We start from the raw sequence: 26,433 nt of genomic DNA, 5'->3' as shown, positions 1-26,433 counted from the left end.
TACTTAGACCTCCGAGCGGCTCTCTTCCGGTCCTGGACAGGGCTACAGTTGCCGGCTGGGTCCAAAGGGGCTGAGTGTGAGTTTCCCGGCAGCCCTCGCGCTGGAGACTTGTACACAATCATCATGGCGTCCCAGGACGGTGGGTACCGGGTCCCCCGAGGGCAGAGCGCATGTGTGACCCGATTTGGGGTCACCGGGCACATGCTGCTATAGGATGGAATGTTATTGGCTCTGTGCTTACAAGTGACAGCTGTCCTCCACCCGTTGACTGTGTCTGTCTGGTCACCCCACCATAGCATGTGTGTGCCAACCTCACCACCCTGCCTGCCATGTGTCCTGTGTGAGGGCCCTGCTCTGACCTCTCTTATCAGGACTTCCACCCCTCCCCCTCTGTGTCCTATATGGGTGACCCCTCTGTGTGTTCTGCTACGTGGGTGACCCCTCTGTGTGTTCTGCTACGTGGGTGACCCCTCTGTGTGTTCTGCTACGTGGGTGACCCCTCTGTGTGTTCTCCCACGTGAGTGACCCCTCTGCGTGCTTCCCTTCATGGGTGACCCCTCTGCGTGCTTCCCTTCATGGGTGACCCCCTCTGTGCCATCTGCTTCCTTTGTACCCCCCAATATGGGTGACACCCTCTCTGCCATCTGCTTTCTGTGTTCCCTCTTATATGGGTGACCTCTGTGTGCTGTCCTACATCTGTGCCCACCTGCTTCCTGTGCCCCACCCATATGGGTGTACCATCTGCTTCCTGTGTCACCTTTCTATATGGATGACCCCCTCTGTGCCATCTGCTTCCTGTGTCACCTTCCTATATGGGTGACTCCTCTGTGCCATCGGCATCCTGTGTCCCCCTCTTATATGGGTGACCCCCTCTGTGCCATCTTCTTCCCTGTGTCCTGTATGGGTGGCTCCTTTGTGTCCCCTCCTGCATGGGTGACCCCTCTGGACCATCTGCCTTTTTGTGTGTCCTACATGGGTGACTCATCTGTGCCATCAGTTTCCACTTTTGTCCTTTCTTGCATGGTTGAACCCCCACACCCAACCCAGTGCTATCTGCTACATGTGGTCCCTCCTACATAGGTGACACCTCTGTGCCATCTGCTTCCCATATCCCCTCCTATATAGGTGACCCCTGTGTGCCATATGGCCCCTTGTGTCCTACATGGGTGACACCTCTGTGCCATCTGCTTCCCATATCCCCTCCTATATAGGTGACCCCTGTATGCCATATGGCCCCTTGTGTCCTACATGGGTGACACCTTTGTGTGCCCTCTTACATAGGTGACCCCTTTGTACTATCTGCTTCCTATGTATCCTGCATGGGTGACCCCTCTGTGCCTTCTGCACCTTGTGTGTTCTCCTACATGGGTGACCCCTCTGTGCCATCAGCTGCCCATGTTCTCTCCTACATGGGTGACCCCTCTGTGCCATCTGCTGCCTGTGTTCCCTCCTACATGGGTGACCCCTCTGTGCCATCTGCTGCCTGTGTTCCCTCCTACATGGGTGACCCCTCTGTGCCATCTTCTGCCTGTGTTCCCTCCTACATGGGTGACCCCTCTGTGCCATCTGCTGCCTGTGTTCCCTCCTACATGGGTGACCTCTCTGTGCCATCAGCTGCCCGTGTTCTCTCCTACATGGGTGACTTTGTGCCATCTGTTTCCCCTCCTAAATGTGTGACCCTTCTCTGTGCCATCTGCTGTCTGTGTGCCCTCTTTGTCTGCACCATCATAGGTGACCACTCTGCCATCTTCTCTCTGTGTGCTCCCTGTGTCCCCAGCTACATAACCATTCTGTGTTATGTCTGATCTCTCCTGGTGTACCAGTCTTCCCCTGTTCTCTGTGGAGTCATGTGTGTGCCTTGTGGCTGATATGGCTGGCCATTGAGTCATCACCCTGACATTTACTTTCATTTTCACTTTGGTGCGATCTCTTGATGGGTCATATATTTCTGTGTTTCAGGTATTTAGACTCCCCACCCCCCCCCCCCTTACTTTGACATTGTTGGTACTTCTGCTGGCTTTTTAACAACTTTGCAGCACTTGTGTGAATTGACGTCTCCTGGCTACAATGACAGTTCATACAATTTCCTTGATTGTATGCAGGGTGGTTTTAGCTGTTAGGTCAACTCCGCAGAGAACAATGGGGGAGGGGGTTTTCAAGGCAAGGTTCAGAAAAAATGGGAAAACCTTTCAATGGGAACAAAGACAAAACTGCGTTTTTAGTATAGTAGGAAAGAGTTTGAATTTTTGAAAATATTTTTATTGCTATCTGTGCCTTCCTCTTCCACAGTTTGAAGGAAAGAATCACTCAATTCCTCCATCAATCCCTTCTGCTGTGCTATTGTATTCTGTTAGTGGCAGGTTTCCCCGCTGTCAGAATACGATTATAGCTGGTGGCTATACACGGCAGCATTAGTGATCGTATGGAAAAAATCCAACAGGCTGGTTGTACTGAAGTTGATCAATTGATCGACATCAGTACAACCAGCCTGCCCATAGATGGATTGAAATTCGCCTGGTTCCTGCTGAACCTCTGGAATTTTGATCCATCTATGGCTGAATTTAAGGTTACAATCTTTCTACAACCAACCTTAGATTTACCAAAACGTTGACTTAAACACTGAGAGATGTAGGAATGCAGTCCTAAATCGTGGTGTCTTTTCTGGCTATTCTGAATGACAAATTGTCTGTCTTGAATCCCTGGGTCTGAAGACTGACAAAGACTGATTTCTGGAAATCCTCCAGCTGTGTATCCAAGAATGCTAAAAGCCAATGCACTCCAAAACTGATATGTCCAGTTTCCTGGCCCTTTAAATTACATTCTGCCTTCTTACAAAAGACTGCAATAGAAAGATTCTCCTTCATATAAGAAAAATCATTTGAGAATCCAGCACAAGAATGCAACATCTTCTTAAAGTGGTAGTAAACTCTGCTACAATTACTTCTTTTTAGGGGCCCCCAGGTGTGTTATTTCATCATGTACTAGTATGCAACGCATATTGGCACATTATGACACACATGTCAAATCGAGCCCTCCAGCGCTGAGCTGTGATCGATCCGGCAGGTCTCGGGAGCTTCCATCTTTGCCCAGTCTTCCATCTGGGTTCTGTGCCTTCTGCCACAATGTCGCTTCCACACGTGCGCACAGGAGTCACATTGCAGCGGCACAGGCCATAAATGTTCGCTGAGCTGCACATGCATGGCTCCGAGTACAAGATGGCTGACATAGGAGGAAGCATTGAGGACAAGAGACCAATAGGGTCTCTTCTATCATAAATATCCTGTATGTCAGCAATTTTAAGATTTGTTAATTTAACAAACTCTACTACCACTTTAAAGCCTTGCTGGGTTCAAATGGAGATCAGTGAGACATATCGGAATCTGGGTGTTCCTAGAAGTACCCACAATTTAAAAAAATCTGTTTTGGGTGGAGCTATGCTTTAGGTGAGCAGAACCAATTCACTTAAAGGATAGGTTCACCTTTTGTAACCTGTAACAAACACATTCACGGTGTAACATATTACTGTTGCAGCATCTCTTGCACCCCCCCCAATCCCTTGTTGAGACTTCTCCCCGAACTTGCTGTCACAATGTTTTTTTAAAAAGCGTCCGTGTAGGGCTCCACCCACCCATCCGCATCATTCAATCAGAGTTCTGTGAATGGGAGAACTACAAGTACCAACAGTCTTTGCGACTGTCGGCTTGTAATTCTCAAACTGCCAGGGTGCTGTTGAGTTCTTTTATGCTTCCTGTCATTGTGTAACTGCCTGTCCATACGAGGTACGATCAGATAGAACACACTAACAGTCGGCAGGAGCCCTGCATCGCACATGTGTTCAGCTGATCGCAGGTACAATGTTTTGCAGGCTCCAAGTAAAATAATAAATGCGCTTTTTTTTTTTTTTTTTTTTCCTGCAAAAGATGTGCATTTTATTTATATTTATTTTTTAAAGGTGATCTTATCCTTTAATCGGGAAGTGAATGAAGTGACGTTAAGCTGGCCATAAATGGATTGGCTGGTTTATCAGGGACCGGGTAAATTTCGATTCATCTATGGCTGTCCCTGTTCGAGAGGAGTCGATTGAATGATTGACTCCTCTCATACATGACTAGTAGTAAATTTTCACTTGATCAGCACTGCAGCCGATTGCAGTGCTGATCAGTGTATTTTGACAGTGAATACAATAGCGCAGATGGGAGGATCCAGTCAGTTTTTTTTTTTTTTTTTTTTTTTTTTTCCCCAAACAGCCCGCCAGTCATCTATGTCCAGCTTTGGGGATGTTCGTTTTAGCAGCCATTCGGCTGTCTAGTTCAATTGCTTGTCCTGCACTAAACTGTCATTATTATTCAAATGATTGAAATGCTGATAGTAATTATTAGACCTTTCTTTTCAGTTTCCCATAATGCATGGGGCAGAAGAGAGTTTGGTTGGATTGCTATTGGCAACATTTTTTTTGTTTTCTGATTTCTCAATAGAATTCTTAACGTATATCTAAAGGCAAGACTTTTTTTTTTTTTTTCAGAAAGAGTGGAGATGGATTAGAACCCCTGTCAGTTTTTATTGCTGTTTGTGCACCTTTAGGGAGATTCACCCTCTCTACTTGTCCTGTTTAGCATTACCATTGATAGTAAAAGAAAATCCCAGATCTTGGGTTCTCCCCAGAACCGGAAAAAAGGGGAAATCTTCCAATTGGGACACTGGTTCCTGTGACCCTGGTGACAACCAGGGATTTCCACTTCCCGTTTCAGCTATGGGACAGGAAATAACAGGAAATCTTTCCAATTGGCTGCAGCCCGCTGATCAAGAATTTTTTTCCAACAAGTCTAAATGACAGGAGTCAATCGTTGAACAGATTTGTTTTAAATGGGAGCAGGAACAGATGAATTTAAGCTGGCCATAGATGAATCGAAATTCATCTGGTTCAGCAGGGACCAGCCCGAATTTTGATCCATCTATGGCCAGCTTAAATTCAACCAAAACTTCTGTATTACAAATTTTAGAAAGCATTTGGAAGAATTAGAATATACTAGGTTTTCATAACTGTGTCCTTAACTTCCTGTCCGAGTGAGAGTGGTCAACAGGAAACGAGGGGAGATGTCTCTAATTATGGCCATACATGCTTCAATAAATCAATTTCTTTTCCGATTGATCTTTCCAATAGGATCGTTATTTTACACTTTGAAGTGGATTTCAATCAATCGGATACTATTGTAACTTACGCTTGTAAGTTCTTGATCGCATCTCTATATCTACCATGTAATCTCATCATCTGACCGGTTGAAACATAATCATAAACAAAGGGGTTGATTTACTAAAGGCAAATAGTCTGGGTACTTTAATTGCAGTTGCTCTAGATCTGCGGGGAAGCTCTGCTCCTTTCTATCATCCAATCATGTGCAAGCAAAAAAAGCTGTTTTTTTTTATTTTCCTTGCATGTCATTGGGTATTCTTTGCATAGTGAAGCTTCACCTCATTTATTAAGCTGTGGAGCAACTGCACTTCCAGCGCACGGTATATTTGCCTTCAGTAAATCAACCCCATGGTATATCAGTGATGCTAATTGATGCAAAATGGCTGATAAAATTAAACCCCGTCTTATTGGTTGAGTCTAAATCAATCAAAAGGGAAGTTGCGGCTATTCTGTTTGCATATTTAATCATTTTGATCGACGCCTATCGATCGGATAGTAAAATTGAAGTGTGTATGGCTACCATTCTAGGGATCCATCCTCCAGATGGCATTGCAAATATATTGCCCCTTCCTCACTCTGTGCAAAAACCATAGTATATATGTATAGAAAGCTGTGTGAATCTTGGATGGAAGCATTGATAAACAGACAATTTACTGATTGAGCTGACATATTGCTTTATTGGGTCTTGTAGCACAAAGCCTAGTAAAGTATCCCATAACATCCAGATTTGAGTTTTAATGGCATCATCACAATCCGTGAAAGATAAAATTTGATTGGTTGCTGCATGTTACAGCGCTTTATACATTCTTTGCCTCTTTTATAATATAGAAGAATTTATTGTTCACAGCCGGTGAGACCGATAAGTGGAAGGAGCAAGTGTCCTCCCAGTCTTCGATGGACATAGAAGGTATGCAGGATTGCCATTTGGACCTTATCACTTGGAGTTTTTTTTTTTTTAACCATTTTCATATGTAATGAATGAGAATATAAAGTGGGAATTCAACCCTTAGGACCTTGGGATCTAAGTATCCTGAGCAGGAGATAGAGATTCTATTGTCTTGATTACCAGATTCAAGGCTTGTTTCACTTGTGATACCTATAGAGATAACATAATGAGAAGTCATAGTCCTTTTTTTTTTTTTTTCTTTTTTTTTTATGAAGCTTGATTATGTGATCCTAGCATGAGCTGTATGTTGGGATGAAGGGAAGAGGCCCCTGATTCTGCTGACACCATTTATCATTCAGTGTGGAATAATCTGCTTTGTACGTTGCTGCCCTGACCAGCTCTCCTGTCTTTTATTTCCCTCTGCAGAAGTGGAAGAGCTGGGGATGGAGGCGGATGGACAGAAGTTACAACTGAGCTGTGCAGAGGGTGAAGGCGCATGTTCTCAGGACGGTGGCTCTGCACAGCCAGAGGCAGTCAGCAATGGAGAGGACTCTGAGTCAGAGAGAGAGCATGTGGAGTTTAAGATCATCTGGAATAAGAACAAGTATGACGTGAGGCTCCCATTGGACAGCACCGGAGCAAGCCTTAAACAGAAGATTCATACACTCACAGGTGTGACTTTTTGCATATGCTGTCATCGGGATTGCTACATTGGGAATTTGGCTTTAGAAAGAAGATAGACTCTTTATGATGTTGGTTCTCAGTCTTGTCGGAGCATGGCAGGCAACCGGCTTCTTTTACTGATGTTTGATTGCCATGCAGGACCACTAACCTTTAATAAGAGTGTGAAGTGTCAAAAAATGTTAAAGCCACATTAGTAGTGGCAGACTACATATTTCTGTCTATATAGTCTTTAAAGTTAGCCCTTTAAACCCTGGGCTGTATAAGAAGAGCATGTATACTTAACTTTGTGGTAGCCAGGGTCTTCAGATTTGCTTTAATACTGAAAGGATGAACCTCCTGCGCTAGGAATGGGGCCCTATCTTACAAGCCGCTGACACTAAACCTCCTACCAAAATGAGTGAATAACAATAAATGATCTAATTGTTTATTGTTAGCGCTGCACTTTATATCATTCAAATTTGCTTTGCTGCTTCCAGGTAGATATCAGTATTCCACACTTTCAGGCATGGGAGATACCTGCTCCCCCTTACTGCACACTTTGGTTCCTTCCTCTACCCTGTACATTCTCCAGTGATGTACGAGATGGCTGGAGGAACCAGTGTGCAGTGGGAGGGGTAGGTTTTGACATGCAGCAGAAGTATGAAATACATGCAGCAGCCTGGGAGCAGCAAAGTGGCGATGTTGGGATACCGAAAATAATACCAAATAAACGTTTTGGCTGCTATACCTCAAAATAAATATTGTTAAAGTGTCACTAAACCCAAATCATAAAAAAGCCTATCAATACATTATTATTACAAGTACTTTTATATAGCGCTGTAAATTTTACGCAGCGCTTTACATATATATTGTACATTCACATCAGTCCCCAACCCTCAAGAGGTATACAATCTAAGGTTCCTAACTTACATTCGTACATACACATACTAGGGCCAATTTAGACAGATGCCAGTTAACCAACCAGCATGGTTTTGGAGTGTGGGAGTAAACCGGAGTACCCAGAGGAAACCCACGCAGGCACAGGGAGAACATGCAAACTCCAGGCAGGTGGTGTTGCGTTTGGGATTTGAACCAACGACCCTAGTACTGCCAGGTAGAAGTGCTAACTGTTTAGCCACTATACATGCTGTTACATGCTGTTCATACTCACTCAGTGAGTATTCGTTTTCTGTATTCTGCAAAAAACCTGGTTGATCCTGCTGCTCTCTCTCTACCTTCTGTTCATGTCCCCAATTCAGCTACGGATTTTGCAACTGTAGTGGCAACTCTACACATGCTCAGTGAGCTTCTATGCTGAGCATTTCCTCGCTATCATATCTGAGCAGCCCATGTGATTATAGAGCCACACACGTGGGCGTATACACAGTGGTAAATTACAGCCCACTCCCTCCCTCTTCCTCCATACCCGCTAACCAACTAAACACAATGAGGGGAGGATATTACATGTAGATTAATGGCTGCGTCATCCCCCGGTTATGCTAAGACACAGGCTGGAGGGCCGTGACACAGCCTGAGACTGGCAGAAATCCATCCACACCATGTTTTTTTCACAAAATAAATGTTTGATTTCAAATATGTATTTGTATGCCAACTTTACACAGTTTATTTAAAAAGCTGTTTTATTTTGAACATGTGACCAGCAGCAAAATACTTAGAGCCAACATCCACATACAGAAATTAAACCGTGTGCGTTTTTAGTATCACTTTAATGATTAACCTCATCCAAACACAGTAGCTGCTCACACTCTGCCACTCTCATACATTTGTGAAATAAAAATTAAATCCAGATCAGTGCCGCGTTACTTAATAGTAATAAATAAACATTAAACTAACACTGCAAAATTTGTGCATCTGAAAAAATGGTGTGTTGCAATTATATGTAGACTTCCCACGCCAAAAACAGTCTCCTTGTGCTTTACTTTCAACTTAAACCACCTCACTTTGTGCATCCAGTATCATAATCGTGTCAAATTCCAACTTCTTTCACCTCTATGCAACACCAGTTGTGCTCTGACTTTCTATCCATGACCAGGGGCGGACTGACAACTCATGGGGCCCCTGTGTCCTTGCCCAAACTCAAAAAAGCATATGAAAAAGGTACCAGGAGCATCTCATGGGGCCCCCTACTGACCCCAGGCCCTCGGGCAGTGCTCGAGTTTCCAAATGGTCAGTCCGCCCCTGTCCATGACCCATATATTATATTGGGTCATATATGGCATCTTTCCCTTTTTTAAATAGGGTTCCCAAATCTTTCAATCCGGCATGCACCTTTTCTCCTCCTCCTCCGGTCTTCAGGGCAGACAGTAAAAAAAAAAACCCCAAACACTTTATAGCGTTTTTTACCATTTTTAAAACCTTTTATTTAAAAAACATTCCAGTAAACCACTCACGTTATAAAGGGCACGTAATTGCATTATAAAGTGCACTGTGGAACATCAGCTGCCTATATACATACAGAGAATCACTGTTACTTCCTGGGTGATGACGTCACCCAAGCTCCGTCTGTTGTGTTTAATCACTAACATGTCTTCCTCGGATCGTTTTTGTGGTAGAGTTTTTATTGAATAATAGTATCCTAATTTATGTAAATAAGTTTGCTCATCTGTGATTTGGTAAGGGCAGACTGCTCAAAACAATCACAAATGAGAGCAGGTTCACCCTGAGCACATGTGACAGACATGAAAGGGTCTGGAGAAGCCATGGAGAATGTTATGCTGCCTGTAGCATTGTTCAGTATGACCGTTTTGGTGGTGGGTCAGTGATGGTCTGGGGAGGCATATCCATGGAGGGACGCACAGACCTCTACGGGCTGGACAATGGCACCCTGACTGCCATTAGGTATCGGGATGAAATCCTCAGACCCATTGTCAGACCCTATGCTGGTGCAGTGGGTCCTGGGCTCCTCCTGGTGCAGGACAATGCCCGGCCTCATGTGGTGAGAGTATGATGGCAGTTCCTGGAGGATGAAGGAATTGATCCCATTGAATGGCCCCCATGCTCGTCTGACCTAAATCCAATAGAACACCTCCTGGGATATAATTTATCGGTCCATTGGACGCTGCCAGGTTGCACCTCGGACTGTCCAGGAGCTCAGTGATGCCCTGGTCCAGATCTGGGAGGAAATACCCCAGGACACCATCCATAGTCTCATAAGGAGCATGCCCCAATGTTGTCAGGAATGCATACAAGCACATGGGGGCATACAAACTACTGAGTACCATTATGAGTTTCTGCAATGAAATTTCAGCAAAATGGACTAGCCTGCTGCATAATTTTTTTTCACTTTGATTTTCGGGGTGTCTGAATTCAGTCCTCTTTAGGTTGATAATTTTTCATTTCCATCAAACGATGGGGCATCCTTACATTCCTAACACATTACCCAGTCCATATCAGTATAGATATCCAGCATATTTTTCCCCGTTGAGGTCTGATGTGTTTTCAAAGTGTTTCTTTAATTTTTTTTGAACAGTGTACAAGCTTTAATATATTAATGTAATTCCAAGCATTAAGTTTAATCTTTTTAAATTTGCAGATTTCATTAAAATACTTGGTGGTCCTGCCATGAAGGTACTTCCTGTTGCAGGGTGACAACTGCTTCTCTTTTGTGCTCCTGTGTTAACCACACTGGTGGAGACCATAAGCTGCCATGTCATCACACATTGTGCAGGCAATAAATACTGTTCTTCCAGGAGGCCAGTCCACAACAATGATATGTAGCTGTTGCTGGAGTGTGTATGTAGACAGGAAATGTTAAAAAGCAATTTTATTAAAACAAAATGTTGATTATTTATAATACAAAGTGATTTCATAAACTAAAGGGGTGTAGTTCCACTTTAAGCTAGCTCTATGAGATTGTCGTATGGCATGGCATGAAAATTAGCAACCAAATGTTTGTTTAAACATTCGACTGACACCAATTTGCTGAACATTTCTCTTCGGATAATTCTGACTCTTCTCCTTTTTTCCTGAGCAGGTCTTCCACCAGCTATGCAGAAAGTCATGTTTAAGGGGTTACTTCCCGAGGACAAAACGCTAAGGGAAATCAAAGTCACCAATGGGGCAAAAGTAATGGTAGTAGGATCCACTATTAATGATGTCTTGGCTGTTACCACCCCCAAAGAAACCATCCAACAAGAAGTGAAAGAAGAAGAGAACAAGAAGGAGCCACTGTGCAGACAGAAGGTAAATGTAAAATAAAATGGATTATAGTCCTTCCTCCCAAAATCAAAAGCTGAAACGAGTTTTATCCTTTCCCTTTGCTGCTAAATAGAAATAAAAATGCTTTTTTTTTTTTTTTTTTTTTTTTTTTTTATATCTGTATTGCTGTTGGAGATGTACCCTCATTTCTTACAAACATTCCATACACATTCTATGCACCACTCCTGGTGTCTGTAAGATGCCAAGAATGGAACCAGGTGCCAGTGCAGTATAATACATTTGCTGGAGTTACAGCATCAGCAGCTTGACAGTATAATACATATACAGGAGTTATATCATCAGTGGCTGCCCAGTGGCCAAAAGGAGAAGACCGTGGGCTGGAAGAAGACCAGGAAAAGCGACTGTGGACAAATATCCATGTTCTAATTTGCATTTCAACAGAGCCAGGGGTGGACTGACAACTCATTGGGCCCCTGGGCAATAGGGGATCATGGGGCCCCTGGGCAATAGGGGATCATGGGGGCCCCTGTGTTCTTGCCCAAACTCAAAAGCCTATGAAAAAGGTACCAGGGGCAGCTCATGGGGCACCCTACTGACCCCGGGCCCTCGGGCAGTGCCTGAGTTTCCAAATGGTCAGTCCGCCCCTGATGTCAGATATTGTACCCTTCAAAAGACATGTAACCTCTTGGACAATCCATCGGTGTGGTGGTTTTTTTTTTTTTTTTTTTTTTTTTTTTTGACAGATGTTACCAATTAGCAATATATTCTTACCATGAGTATTTTTTTATAATTCAGTATGCTGGTAACACAGTGAGCTGCAAGTCTGAAAAATAAATAGTGTCCCCGTCTGGCTGTGCAGTTTGTGGGAAGACTGGCTGAGAAGTGTTTACAAAATATTTTGGCAAATCCGGTCACGTGCAATGTATTTTAATTGCTTATTTAGAGGTTTACCTGGCTCTTCGAACATACATACTGTACATATATAATATCTTTGCCTAGAATATACATTTTTCTTTTACTGGCTTTCTTTGTCCAGTGTACCTAATTGTAAGAGCCTAGGACTAAGTGCCTCTAGGTTTTTTTTTTTTTTTTTTTTTTTTTAAATGTAATACGTGTTTATTATTATTATTATTATTATTATTATTATCTTATCTGATTTGAGGTGTAACTACTTAAAGTGCAACTTCAGACAAAGCCTAATCAAGGTTCTATTATATATAAAATCCATCTCTTCTGACTCTTCTCAATCAGTTGATAAGACAAGAAGAGAGAAAAACACTCCCTAACAGGGAAACGGCCGTAATAAAAATCAGACACAGGTTCTAAACTTTCCCATTTACTTGTGCTATAAAATACAGCATGTTTTGCCTGGTGTACAACTTCAGGGTGTTTTTTTGTTTTTGTTTTTTTCCTTTTAGTTTCCTGTTGCTCTGAACTCTAATCTAATATTCTATATTTTTAGCAACATAGAAAAGTGCTGGATAAAGGAAAACCCGAAGATGTAATGACATCTATAAAAGGAGTACAGGTGAGAAAGCATGCTCCTGCTCTTCAGACCATTGGGAGTGTAAAGTCATCTGTCCTCTAACCGTAGCAGCTGTCCAGTGTTCAACAAGAAATGTGGGCGGCCTTTTCATTGACCGTCATCTGTGGTGTTTCTAGAAACAAGCAAATGAAGAGATATTGCTGTTTCATAGCTGCTGGGTCACCTTAACACGCATTTCATTTTCACCTTGCATTCTCGGCTCTGCCATTGAAAATATTTCCATTTTAATGCATGTTTGAATGCATAGTTGGCATGCATTTTGGTATGGTGCGTTTTACACGTTGAATTTTTAAATTGAAGTGGGAAGAAGTTGCTTGTTTTTAAGGCCCACAGACTCTCTGGACTCAGTGGATCTGCCCACTCAGTGGGGAATCTGTCTGCTAATCACCCTGCTGAGCAGGTGTATGACAGGTCCGTGTCCCCTCCGCTTGTGCAAAGTTGACACGGACACAGACAGCTTTTCTCAATGGGCGCTCGGATGTAAATGAACCATCAGTACATTTTCATCCAACTGTATTCCGATTCGTTCTGCTAGACAGATTGGGAACGGATCCCTCATCTGTCTGTTTTTAGCAGTTTGGATGCAGGTAGATGTACATACGCCACTTTATAAAGGGCAATGGATGGTCCCATTGTGTCTGTCTGTGTGAAAGGGGCTTACCCCAATAAATCTTAGATGAGATGAGTTCTGTTTAACAGAATTTTATCTAAGGCTGGCCACAGATGATTTTTATTTTTCATTAAGTACAAAGCAATTTGTTTCCACATTACATAGTGAATGCCAACATCTCTGAATTATTGTACACACAAAAAGAGACCGCTATGGACTGGAACTTTTCAGGCATTTCAACTACTTTATAAATAGCTGTATAAAATGAACTTTTTTTTTTTTTTATATAACCCATCAGAAAATACACTAAAATATTATATGGGTTGCTGTGTAAACAGTTTGTGTTTAAAATATTTGTGTACAATTTTTTTTCACGTTCCAAAGCATTTAGAGGTTACTCACTTCTTCAGGGGAACTGAGAGTGCCTACAGGCAGAAGGGTAGGCAAAAATACCATCACTTACAGTGCTTATATTTTGTCCCCAAACAAACATACGCTTTTTTTTTAATGCACTTACTACCTAAATAGATCACAAAGCATGCAGCAAATAAAATCAACTCCACACTGTAGGTTGAACGACGTCGGAACATGAGAATATTGACCACCCATACATGTAACCTGTTATGAAAGGACCAGATCCCCCCCCCTCCCCCAACCTAAAAAATAAAACGCGTCGCTCATTAACAGTATTCTGTGAATGGGATACTATAATTCCAAACAGCCTTAGTGGCTGTTGGCTTGTAGTTCTCAATGAACTACAATGGTGCTGTTGAGCACTGTGGTAACTCCATTGATTCTTCCTGTCAGTAAGTATCTGCTTGCCCGTTCAATGTACCTGTGTGGAATCAGCGATCTGCTGATTGCTGTTGTAGTGCTTTTAAAGGCTCCTTCCTCAAAAAATAATAAATGCACATTTTTTTTTTTCTTTTCTTTTTTTACCTTCAAAGAAATTGCATTTAATATTTTCTGTTGAAAGGTGAACTTATCCTTTTAACTGCAGCAGAGAAAGTCTCCTGCCCTGCCAGATTAGGCTGGGCTATGCGGCAGGGCTCTGTAAATCGCAGGACTGCATTATCAAAAATACAAACCATTTGATAGTAAGAGGTTCCCTTATGTGTATTTCATCTGTGTATTTATCTGATTCCTGGAGTTTAGCTTTATAGTGTGATAAAATAGAGGTATGAATGGGCCTTAAGCTGATAGCAGATTTAACCTGAGAGTTGATTTTATCCTTTTTAATAAAACTCTGAAGCTGCTTGCCTAATCTATGAAATATTTGTGATTTGTAGTAAACGATGGGTCGTAACACAGTTAGCATTGCATGTTGCAAAGTGATTTGTACAATTTTATACCTGAGCAGTAGAATGCTTGTTCACTGAGCTGGATGAATTGTGATTTCATGATTGCCAATACAACAGCCACAGCTAGTGCTCACTATTACTGTGTGTTGCAGGAGCGGCTTCCAACTACGCCAATATCCGGTATGTACAATAAGTCTGGGGGGAAGGTCAGACTGACATTTAAACTGGAGCAAGACCAGCTATGGATTGGTACAAAAGGTGAGTAAGAAGTTGCGATCACTTATAAAAACATACATTCCAAAATTAAAGGGCCAGTCCAGCCAAAAGTGATGTTTTAATTATAAATGCAGCCTTATGCTCTGATTCAGCCCCTAGCTTAATATCAGTTTTTGAATACTGCAACAATGAGATTCTCTGCCAGAATTTATTACTCTGCTACTCTATTTGTTCTTGCCTGCTATCAGTTGATTTAACTCTCTAGCATCTACTGGAAACTAAATAAATATGAACTTTGTACTTCCCCCTAAAAATATTTTCTTGTGGTCCATTGAGGTACACCGCAATTCTATTATAGTTTCGTTATATTGCTGCCTACACTGGCAAACTGGACACTGATCTACAGAAAAAGTTGTAAGCCAGTGCCCAAATGGTCCCTCCTCAGTCTTGTGAGAAAGCAATACACAATGAAATGGCCTGGTCAGGCAACCAATTTTGGATCAAGATATCAATTTTGTAAGAGCCCCCACAACATAACATTTCAATGGATGGACAAACAGGGGTTAGGCAGAACCAAGGGTACCTCACAACCCAACTGGTGCACCAAAAACGCCCTATCTGAAGGATAAGCAGAAATCCTTCCACCCAACATTTAGTGTGGCTGAGGTGACTGATAACACTGGCCACCTGTCTGACTAATTCTGCAATATGATTCTAGGGGGTTGATTTACGGTAGACTGTGCACTTTGCAAGTGCAGTTGCTCCAAAGCTCCGTAAATGAGCAGAAGCTCTTCTGACTTCCATCTTCCAATCACGTGCAAGCAAAAATGCTGCTATATATATATATATATATATATATATATATATATTGCACGTGATTAGGTACTCTTTTCAAAGTGAAGCTTTGCCTCCATTTACTAAGCTCTGGAGCAACTGCACTTTGCAAAGTTCAGTCTGTTTGTCTTTAGTAAATCAACCCCTTGGAATCGGACACTTGTCCCAAGCTCATGCTGCATCTTTCACTGAGAAGCAGGTGGCAGGCATCTCCAGACTCACTAATAGAAGCATTCGTCTGGGAGCAGGAACAATTAAGGAATCTAAAGGAACTTCGTCAGCGGCTGTTTTGAAGCACCCACTTTCTGATGATCAGGTCCCATGGACACTTCTGGACTCCATTTCCTTCACAAGGAATACATGCAACAGGATCCTTGTATGTTCCATCTGCTGTCAGTCCAGGTAAGTACAAGGCCATCCAGATATGAATACTTCCTGCTGAATCCTTGCACCTCGATGGGGAGATCCGGAAGCGGTCTTCAGATTTGTCACCAGGAGAACCATTGTGGTCAAAAAGGAGAGTTTGCAGACCTTCCCAGGAGAAGATCCTGGAGAACTCAAAAGATGTCCAACAGAGCTCTGGTCTGTACACACTCACAGAAGGATCCGATAAGGTGGTTTTAGTGAGCCAGATGTGGAGACCCACTGAACGAGAAACCTTTCCAGGGTGACTGGAAGACACCTCTCTATCTCCAGCCATAAACAGCAAAGTAGCATCTGGGACTTCTTGATATCGAGGAACACCTGGATGCCTCTTTGAGCCCAGTCACTCCAACAAAAATGGGGAAGCTGAAGATGGCTAAGGTAAGGAAAAGAGCACAGGTCCACAGAAAGATGATCTCTTCAGTGAGGGCCTAAACTGAACTTCATTGCCTGTCGATGAGGCAAAATTACCAGCGTTAAATCCAGGAGAGGCCATCTCCAAGTGAGGCTTGCACGTGTGAGGTTCAGAAAAAAGACTCAGACTGTGAGAGTCCAGGAAATACACTCTTTATGGAGAGTCTCCGAAGTGTTCCACAATAGAAATGCAAGAAGAAAGTAAATACGGAGTTCTGCTTCGCTCTATGGGGAGCTGCCTTCACCTTCCATCCACCACCTAGGACCCTTTTGACTATGGACTTCCCCGTCTCCATTTGTCGCTTCATCGCCACCCCATTTTGAACTCATTACTATTGTACGCTTATTCCCCTATTTGTAATTGTATCCTGCTGTATCTGTCATTTTGTCACTAACCTATCTAGACTCTTCGTGTGTGGTCCTCTCCCAGCGCCATTTTGTTTTTCGCATGCAAGAAGAAAGCACTGGGGTGGAGGTAAAGTCTACTGCTTAGAGCGGGTTCTTTGGGGGATGTTGAATAGATGGAATGTTATCAGCAAAAGAACTGTGAGCCCTTCTGTCTCAGTGGGAAATGGACTCTAAATGCTTACATACAATGACTGCAGTAGTTGTTGGAATACGGTGGGATTCCTCTGACCTTTCCACACTCCTCCTGCACTGAAGCAGGAGTATATCCCCAGCCATTGCCAGCATTGCTAAGGTCAAGCGCAGGTATAAAGAGATGGCATCCCCCCAAGGACAACCAAGTCAGATGTTCCTTTCACATATTATTGGCGTCCGAAATACTTAGCCAGAGTGCCTTACTCATCTATACAGACATTAATTCAGTGCAAGACACAAGTTTTGATGCTTGCTAAAAGCCATCACAACTTAAGCACAAGACTCCGGACAATTTTTTTTCTAATCGCTCAATGACACAGGGGCCTGCTTTGGCAGTGGAGGAGTTCTCTTTTAAAGGATTTTATCTGCTCTGACATGGTTTAGCAGATTAAGGTCATCACCAATATAGGATGGAGAGACACTCCAGTGAGTTCAAACTTGGATCTGAGCAGGGAGTTAAGCTGTATGTCAGTGAAATTCTGAAAGATAAGGACATTTCTAACCTATCAGGTGGTTTGCCTGTAATTGTGGATAACTGGTGCATCTGCTATGGAATGGCGCTGTCAATTTGAGGTCTCTCACAAAAGGGAAGAGTTTTGACACACTGTCAGGAGCGGCCCAGGACCCTTCAGTGTTTTTTCAGTCCTCATAGAGGAATGACTTAAATAGCAGTTGTAGTGGGAAGGTCTTGGCAGCTTTAGGAGCTCTAAAATACCTAAGACCTGTGACAGCAGGTTGAACCCCCAGATAAAGGGTTGTACACCCTATCAATCAGGTTTGGGGCAACCCTTTGTAAATCCGAGTCATCAGCAGGCGGCTCAATATCCACCTCTATAGAGGAGGACTGTTGGAACTTTGAATCAGAGATGGTGACCAGGCCGTTGGGCTGAACTAGATTTTGGGGTTCAAAGGCTGGTTCTGCTGGAGATGGTGCCCAGTCATGCTTGGAGCCTCTGTGGACAAATTGTCTCAGTAACTGGGCACAAACAGGAGGTCCAGAGTGGACACTGAGGTCCCTGTGGACATGAGCAAGGCCTTTGTCTCACCCAACAGAGCTGCAGGAGAATCTGACAAAAAGGATACAATGACCATAAGGGTCCCAGGTTCGAAATTGCAGGCGTCTGTTCCTTCTGGAGATGCTGGATAAATTTCTCTAGTGGGGTTTGGTTACGGGCCTCCGAAGCAAGTGCGGTGGAATTGAAGATTCACATATGCTGCTATGTAGAGACCAGCTCAAGCAGCAGTATAGCAAGGAGTCTTGATTGAAGTCCTTAAGAAAAAAATACCAGCAGTGTGGTAAAAGTTGTTGCCAAACAACTTTTTGTTTTTTGGCTGTTTTAAAATGTCCTAGAATTGAACTGGCTGTTCATTAAAAGTGATCAGTTTTACAGTGGTGGGGTTTTCCAGTGTCCTAACTCATTGTAGGAAGCAGTACAGCCTGACTGTGGATGAGTTCCTGTGTCCGTCAATGAATGGTAAATAAAATCAGTTTTGATGCGCATGGCACTTTAAAAATTCAGATATCAAGAAAATTCAGATATCAAGAAATGAATTTCAGTAAGTACTAAAATCTTACTGACCTGGGGTACACCAGTAACCGTATCCACCAGCTTCCTTTTACTCTTGTTCCTTTTTTATTGAATGCATTCTGTGCTAACTTTATATTGATCAATCCTGCTCATGTAAATAGGGAAAAGATGAACAAGCAATTAAATATTAATGGACCAATATAGGCTTTCATTATTCATAAACTGCTAAGTTATTTGCCATTAGTAATTACATACAGTAATTGCAAAGGGCAAACAAATCAACTCTAGCTTTAACTTGCTGCAAACATTTTCTAGTTCAGTGAGCCAAACAAATGAAATCAGAGACAGGCAAACAGCTGGCTGTGTGAATTCAGCCTTTGAAAAGCACAGATGACCCAGAGACCCATATACCTATCACAGCCTTTGTGAATTAATCATCCTAAATTGATGTCTCCTTTGTAAATACCCCCCAAAACCTTTTTTTTTTTTTTTTTTTTGTCTTTTCACTGTATAATGGTTTTCATAGACAGAGGAAGTTGCAAGATATTTCATACATACATCTAATTTCCCATTCTTCTGAAGCCTGATCCTGGTGGTGAGAAAGCGATGTGATGCCTCCCCACTGCCTGTTTTAACCCCTTTTTCCAACAAATGGGAATTTGTGGCACTTCCCCATTGGCTTGACTGTGTTGCGTTTGGCGGGCTTACTGCCTGCTTATCACTACATGTTGGGTGAACTTTGTTGCGGGCGCAAGGAGAAGTTCCATTGTACATAAACACCCCTGTCTGCTGCCTATAGCAGCTTAGAGTAGAGTTGTTGTTTTTTTTGTGGCTCAACTATGCATTTTTTTTTGCCACCCCTGTGCACTTTGCAAAGTGTAGGTGCTCCAAAGCTTAGTAACTGAGGTAAAGATTCACTTTTGCAAACAATACTCAGTCATATGCAAGGTAAACTAAAAAAACAGCATTTTTGATTGCACATGATTGGAAGATGGAAGTCAGCTGAGCTCCTCTTTGCAAGAGCAGGTGTTCCAGAGCTTAGTAGAGTGCAACTGCACATGGCAAAGCGCACAGTCTATTTTGCCTTTTTAGTAAATTAACCCCAATGTGTCTATACTTTTACCACTTGAGGGCACCCAGATGGCAGCGATTTGTTACAGTGCAGTTTTACAATGGGGCCTGAACTCGGCATATTCTTGCTGCAATCGGCGTTGGACCATGGCTGTCACTAACAGTTGGTTCCAGCAACAAGCCCAGGAGCTGAATTGATCAGTGATCCTGCTACAGAAAATTCATTAAGGGCAGAGCGATTTAAAAAAGGCTGTCTATCCAACTTGTGTCTGTGTGTAATCTGAGATCCTGCTATTCAGGACTACATTTACAGCACAGCAGTAAATTGGCTATCTGAAACCATGGCATGCCAAACCTGCACTTGTCACCTGCTTGCTGCAAAAGTGAGAAACTTCTGGTAAATGGAGACTAAAGGCATTTTAAAAAGCAAAGTGGGGATGTCGGTGTCCCTTGTTCAGGTAGTGCTGGTAAATCTCCCCAATAAGGCATGTATAAAAATCTAGAATTGATGAAGATTCTAACTTTTTTTTTTTTTTTACTGCTTTGTGTAGTCGCCAAAGAATTATGTTCCAATTTTGTTTATTGGAATGTTTGGTGATTAGATAATTACATAGTTGTATTATTATTATACAGGACTTATATAGCGCCAACAGTTTGCTCAGTGCTTTACTATATAACGGGAGACGATACAGTTCAATACAAGAGGGATAGGAGGGCCCTGATCCTGGGAGCTTACAATCTAGGTCACACTAGGTTTGTTCGCAAAATTAAATTGAGGTTCAGCTGCGGTAACCCTGTAACACAAAATACTCATCTCCTGGTATAAAATCTAAAAATAATTGTATTGTTGGCAATTGTCAAGTATACCTGGTGTATGGATAATTCCTTATTTGACCATTTTTCAATACAGCACATCACAAAGGTGCTAATATGGGTTAGCAATGAACTGTATTATGTGTATTGGTTCAGCTTACTAATTCATGCTTTCATTGTGTCCTTCTGAAAAAAAGAAATCAAACTTGTAACTGGCTTGGGTCACGTGATTGTAGTTTGTCCATGGGTGCAATGACTAAAAGCCGTAAAGTAATAAAACCATTAACAGTCTGCGTCTTGAATGGCACCAGCTGTACAATTATCAGAGTGAAACCTTTTTACAGAAATTTGGAAGGTACAAACATAACTTCTTACAGTAAGGGCTCGTTAACACTTGTTTCTAACTCTTGCCAATCGCCCCTATAGCGTTTGACAGGCTTTAGACAGGAGTTTGGGAATCGTTTTAACGCTACTCAAACGCCCTATGCGTGTTCTTGAGGCATTTGTGGTATGGTTTTAATGCTTGTCTAACGCCTATAATGAAGTTTAAAGGTGTTAATGCTCTGCAAACGCCTGCCAAGCGTTTCAGGAGCATCACCATAGACTTTAATGGGAGGCTTCAACTTCTCCTGACTGGACATGAGGCGTAAGTTTTGCCACGACGCTAACTCTTCAGTGTGAACAGCACTGTGTGCTGCCATGTGCAGAATTTTCATAGCCATTTGGGAAGCGTTAACGCATCTCAAACGCCTGTCTGACTCCTGCTGACGAAGCTAGTGTGAATGTAGCCTTAGACAGATCTACAAACACATCCAGACAGGTCAAATTGTAGGAAGAGATTGAGTCCAAAGATCCCAGATGCTATTGAAGCAGAACCCTTAGCTGGTATAATGGGAGAGCCTTATTGATCAGTTGTTTCCATTCTGATAGGGTTTTGCAATATATCTTAGGATATTTATGCTTTTATTTTTCTGCAGAGAGGACAGAGAAAATCCCCATGGGTTCTATTAAAAATGTAATCTCTGAGCCTATTGAAGAACATGAAGATTATCACATGATGGTGAGCATTTTATGTATTTTCCAAGCTTGTTTATGCCCTGAGCCTTGTTTTACACATAGTTTGCCCCATCTAAAAATAACCTTTTGTGTAATTCGTAGTTAAGCAGAATTATTAAAGGTGAAGTAGGGCCAAAGCTCCTTTAGGCCTACTTCTCCTATGGATCACAGGAGTGCACTTCATTCTGTGACCTGTTTTCAGCTGGCAATGGGCCAAAGCCTGCTGACGTCACAGAGCCGGACCGGACTCTGGAGAGATCCCGAATTTAGTGTCAGGATCCACGCAGATACTCAGTCTCTCAGTGATCCACTGAGAGCCTGAGCAGGCCAGTCCCACCCCCTCCACAGCCTGGTAATTCAGTGAGCACTGGAGGGGCAGAGCAGAGAGTCAGTGATTGACCGTTACTGGCTGTCAGCGGTCTTTGCTCAGTTCTCAGTCTTAGAAGGGACAGATGCAGCATCGGATCGATGCTGTATCCACCTAGGTGAGTATACATTTTTTTTTTTTTTTTTTTTTCTTTTTTTACAATCCCAAACTTCTTTTTTAATGTAGGTATTGTAATCACCAAGGTATGTGTAATTCTATCCAGATTCAGTTAAGTGTTGCCTTCCCAGTCTGAACATACTTATTTTCCTTCAGTCTTCTGCTGGTTTGTTTGCCCATAGGAGTCAAGTGAGAAAGTCGTGTGTAAGCTCTAAGTTGCCAGTTGCCCAAACAGGGCTGATGATTCTCTCCCTACTCCTTTGTGAAATCACGGAGTACCTCAGGGGCCAGTCTCCATTCACCTGTGCTGTCACGTGAGGGAAAGGGGGAAGGGGGGGGTCACAAGCTCCCTATACCCAGAAGTACCACGTATGTCACTTCCCTCTCCTAGGGGAGGACTGAAGGTTAGTATATACTTTTGAGGATGGCAGAAATTAAGTGAACCTGTTGCTTTTTGCTGCATGTGCATCATTGGTTTCAGCATTTTAGTATGTTCGGTTTGGGTTCCACAGGACCTTTTCCCAGCACTGACTCCCAAGTAGAATCTGTGTGCTATGCTTAATGTATATCTAAAGGCAAAGCATTTTTAGTAGTTTTGGATCAAATAAAGTTAGAACCCTTGGCAGGTTTTTATTCCTGTGTCCCAGCTGGGGACATTACCCACTTTCTGACCATCTGTCACTGAGATTGGAAGTGAGGGAAATGCACATTTTTGAGTTGTTACCAATGCAGTGATCACTTTCTAAGAGGATATCCTTCACTATTGAATTCCTCTCACTTCCTGTTGTCTGTGAAAGAGGAAGTGAAGGCAAATCTCCCCAATGGGACACAGATGACAAAAAATGGGTGTTTTTTTGACTTTTTTTTTTCTTACTCTGTTGAAATCCTAACATTAAAAAAAATTGGCTTTAGTTAGTTTAAAGGCTAAGCAAAAATCTGATGTCCCAATGCCGCATTCTCTCATGTTTATGGCTAGCGTTTTAGGTTAGGCTAACAGGACAGTTTTAATGGCATGCTCCTTTACAATTTAACTGCTCAAGGAGCTACTAAAGAGGTGGCTGTCAGTGAGTGGTTGCATTTCACAGTAGTATGTGATTTAAAATCTCCTAGTTGGCGTAGCTCTACAACTAGCCTTTGATATGTGATAGCGGTCAGGAATGGTACTCTGGATCTTTACATTAACCTTTCTACACCTATCCCAAGAGATCTGAGGGAAGGTTAGAAAGACTTGGTCAGTCTGTCTTGTTTTTTGCAATACAAACTGTCACTGGGATTGCCTGCAATCCTTCCCATTCAACCCACTTTACACAAAACATGAATGCTCCCATAAGGCCAAGTATATATGGGTTTTAATAATAAAATAAAAGTGCAGCTCTAGAAATAAAATGTGACACAATAAAAAGTGATCAGAAAGTCCCAATTGTGGTGACCTAGGGTAACAATGCACACTAACCAGAAGTGCACATAAATAGTGCAGTGTAGGAAGGATGGAGTTCATAAGGTAGTCATCAGCATGGGGAGGGTAGATGTATTCCCTTGATCAATGAAGGTCCACACGATGATACAGAGCTAGGCAGAAGAAATCCACTAGATGGCAGAAAATGATCACGGCTCCACCAAAGAAAACACTGCTCCTCCACTGTACACCAACGATATCTGAGAGAAAAGATGCTCCCCACAAGCGATCAAGAAAAAATGCCCATAGTGAAGTATAGTTAAAAGGTATTTATTGGGTTTTGTCTTGCTAAAGACCTCTCAGGGCAGTGGAATTTTGTTAATCCATCCAATCAGGGCTTAAAATTTTGAGTCTAGACCTACTAGCCAGGCACAAACCTTACACTCCACCAGTTGCTCCACCCAAACCTTGCCCAGGTCCACCTCCAACCACACCCCCTTCAAGCTTATGAAATTACATTTTTCTTTAGAATAGAGTCCAAAATATAAAAAAAACTGCAATTATAATATGTTTAAATTGACATAAAGCTAACAGCAATATTATTATTATACAGTATTTATATAGCGCCAAAGGGTTTGCTCAGCTCTGTACATTAAAGTGGGGGACAGTACATGAGACAATACAGTAACCATACAATACACGAGGGGTTCGAGGGCCCTGCTCTTTCGAGCTTACAATCTAGGAGGGTGCAATTACAGCCAATAAGGAGAGGGAGGGCGGGGACGAGCTGCAGCTCTGCATGTGAATTGATACGCAGAGCAGCGGCTCGGGTGCCCCATAGCAAGCTGCTTGCTCTGGGGGCACTCGGTAGGAGGGAGGGGCCAGGAGCGCCGCTGGGTGACCCAGGAAGAGGAGGATCGGGGCTGCTCTGTGCAAAACCACTGCACGCAGCAGGTAAGTATAGACATATTTGTTGTTTTTTCTTATTCAAAATAAAATTACCTTTAAAATCACTTGAACCTCTGACAGGGGCAGCTTAGCCACACTCTGAAAAACAATCCACCATGGATCACTTTTCAGAGCAATGAGTGTGAACCTACCCTAAATGTGTGGAGATCTTTGCTCCTATTATTCTGAAGTTTGTAAACTGACTTTGCAGAGTGGGAATGGCTGAAATTCAGTGCAGAAATCAGTGTATGCTTTGAGGCCAGACCACAGAAGCCAAGAGTTACCCCATAGAGATGAAGGCAGTGCCCCCTGTCAGGGGCCCTCCTCACCTGCACTCAGTCAGGCCCAGGACACTCCATGCAGACAGGTGACCTGCCCCCAATCCCATGCCCTGGCTGCTGATACCCTGTCACTGCTGTTGTCGTGCTCGGCTCCCCCGGGCCTCTCCTCTGGAGCTCAGACATGTCGCTGTGTGTGGTGATGAGGTCTCCGGATTAGCAGCAGGTAAGTAGATGGAGGGATCAGTGGGGAGGGGGCAGGTCCTGGCACTCCTAGAAGTGCGGGCTCCTCTACTCCCAGCCTGTTACCAAGGGACACAAGGGCTTCACTGCTAGCGCGGGCTGTCCTGGAGGTGCCAGTGAGCTGCACCTTCCCCTCCTCTCCCCTCTGACAGTGGGGCGAGCTCAGTGAGGAAGGGCCACTGTCCATTCACATCATACTGGGAGTGGCCGTGTGTGGACCGCACCTGCCTCGGGACGCCGCTGCTTGCCACACAAGGATTTCCCCTCGCATTGGGCGAGCGGCTTTTTCAAGCCCTGCACCCGATAATGTTCTCATGACTATTGCCAGTGTGTGTATATAGTGCACTTGCTTCCCATAATCTCTGCTTACATTGGTGTTTCTTTTGCTATGTTGGCAGGCTTTCCAGCTGGGTCCTACTGAAGCATCTTACTACTGGGTATACTGGGTACCAGCGCAATACGTGGATGCCATCAAGGACACAGTGTTAGGAAAATGGCAGTATTTTTGAAGTTACGTTCACCTCTGGCATAGAATGGAAGACGTTGGGAGGAGCCAACCAGACCGCCTATTTCCATCCTGCACCACAGACACCAATTTCCCCACCCCCTCCCATGGTGATTTCCCATTTCCCAGTGCTCCATAGAACCTTACAGGGGTGGAACTTTTGCCATGCGAAGCATCCTGTGGGGCACAGAAGGCTTATTCTATAGGAGCCAGAGGTGACTGATCGTACCTAGTTTACATTTTTAACGTTTTTCAAGTTGTGGGATCCTGACCGCAGCTACATCAGCCATATACCCAAGAATAAAACAAAACCCTCTTTTTTTTAAAAATCCTTTATCTGCAAGAGAGACTAGTAGAGATCACTCCCCCCTTCCTTCTCTATTGGTCTCCCTGAACCACTTTGACAAGTATTGGTTCTTTTTTGATGCTGACAAGCCGCTATCTGGGGACACGACCTGCACAGGGCATCCTCACAGCAGACAGGGTTTCCTTCAATACATGCTGACAGCCCCCGGTTATGGTTATCGCCATTCATCAGATTGCTGTGATTATACTGTGACAGCAAGACAAGTCTTTTCATGATAATTAGCATTTGCCACAACCATGATGGAGGATATCAACCTGCTTCATGAATTTTTTTGTTTTTGTTTTTTTTGTTGTTTTTTTTGAATTATTAATTTAGAAAACAAAATAATTAAATTGGTGCAGGAAAGGCTGTACTGTCTAAATTTGTTCTTGTCGCTGTGCTTCATTTACCTGTGCAGTATTATATAATAGGATGCAGACTGAAGTGTAAGATGAGTCAAATATGTTTTTTCTACTGTTGAATAAAGTTGGAAAGGATTAGAATGTCTGAGTCTTTATTACTATCCAGTGCTGAGATTTACCCTTACTTCCTGTGCTGCTGACAACAGTTTCACCAGACAGGAAGTGAGGGAAAATCTTCACAAAGATACAGATATTTATTTCTGTCAAGGGTTCTGGTTTCTACTCTACTAAAGGACAGCATTTTTACTTCTATTGCTGTTGGAAAGTTCCCCTCGCTTTCTGTCTAGTAACACTTTTTCAGCAGGACAGAAAAATAGTAGAATTCTCTCAGACTCTGATAGTCCTCAAAAGAAGGGAGTCCTGGATAGTAGTAAAAACCTTTCAGATGCTAATCCTTCCCACTGTTTCCAAAATTAAGAAAAATGTCTTAGCTGGACATACTAACACTGAAGATATATACAGGTTGCCATTGCAGATTT

General features: G+C 43.0%; 1 protein-coding gene across 2 annotated transcripts; it reads left to right on the top strand.

Moving 5' to 3' along the window:
* The first annotated feature begins 33 nt into the window (after positions 1–33).
* Positions 34–25,914, top strand: UBFD1 (ubiquitin family domain containing 1). Of its 2 annotated transcripts, XM_089683179.1 has the most exons (8): positions 34–139; positions 6,039–6,098; positions 6,504–6,749; positions 10,735–10,943; positions 12,382–12,447; positions 14,529–14,634; positions 21,254–21,336; positions 25,080–25,914. In XM_089683179.1, exons 1-8 carry the CDS (start codon positions 124–126, stop codon positions 25,188–25,190), a joined length of 897 nt encoding a protein of 298 aa, XP_089539305.1. In that variant the 5' UTR covers positions 34–123; the 3' UTR covers positions 25,191–25,914. The 2 variants fall into 2 exon arrangements, with proteins under 2 accessions (XP_089539305.1, XP_089539316.1); XM_089683190.1 differs by lacking the exon at positions 6,039–6,098 and having other exon boundaries at positions 109–139.
* Positions 25,915–26,433: the final 519 nt, after the last annotated feature.

This window comes from Staurois parvus, unplaced genomic scaffold (genome assembly GCF_062004578.1).
Source record: "Staurois parvus isolate SC_StPar_1 unplaced genomic scaffold, SC_StPar_1.0 ptg000018l, whole genome shotgun sequence".
Classification (NCBI taxonomy): Eukaryota; Metazoa; Chordata; class Amphibia; order Anura; family Ranidae; genus Staurois; species Staurois parvus.
The sequence above is the reverse complement of the archived record's forward strand: the minus strand, read 5'-3'. Positions and strand labels throughout refer to the sequence as shown.

Excerpts from the sequence above, each read along its gene's own strand:
- UBFD1 (XM_089683179.1), top strand. Across the intron at positions 6,099-6,503 it reads GTCTTCGATGGACATAGAAG|AAGTGGAAGAGCTGGGGATG; the intron begins GTATGCAGGATT and ends TTCCCTCTGCAG. Across the intron at positions 21,337-25,079 it reads ATGAAGATTATCACATGATG|GCTTTCCAGCTGGGTCCTAC; the intron begins GTGAGCATTTTA and ends CTATGTTGGCAG.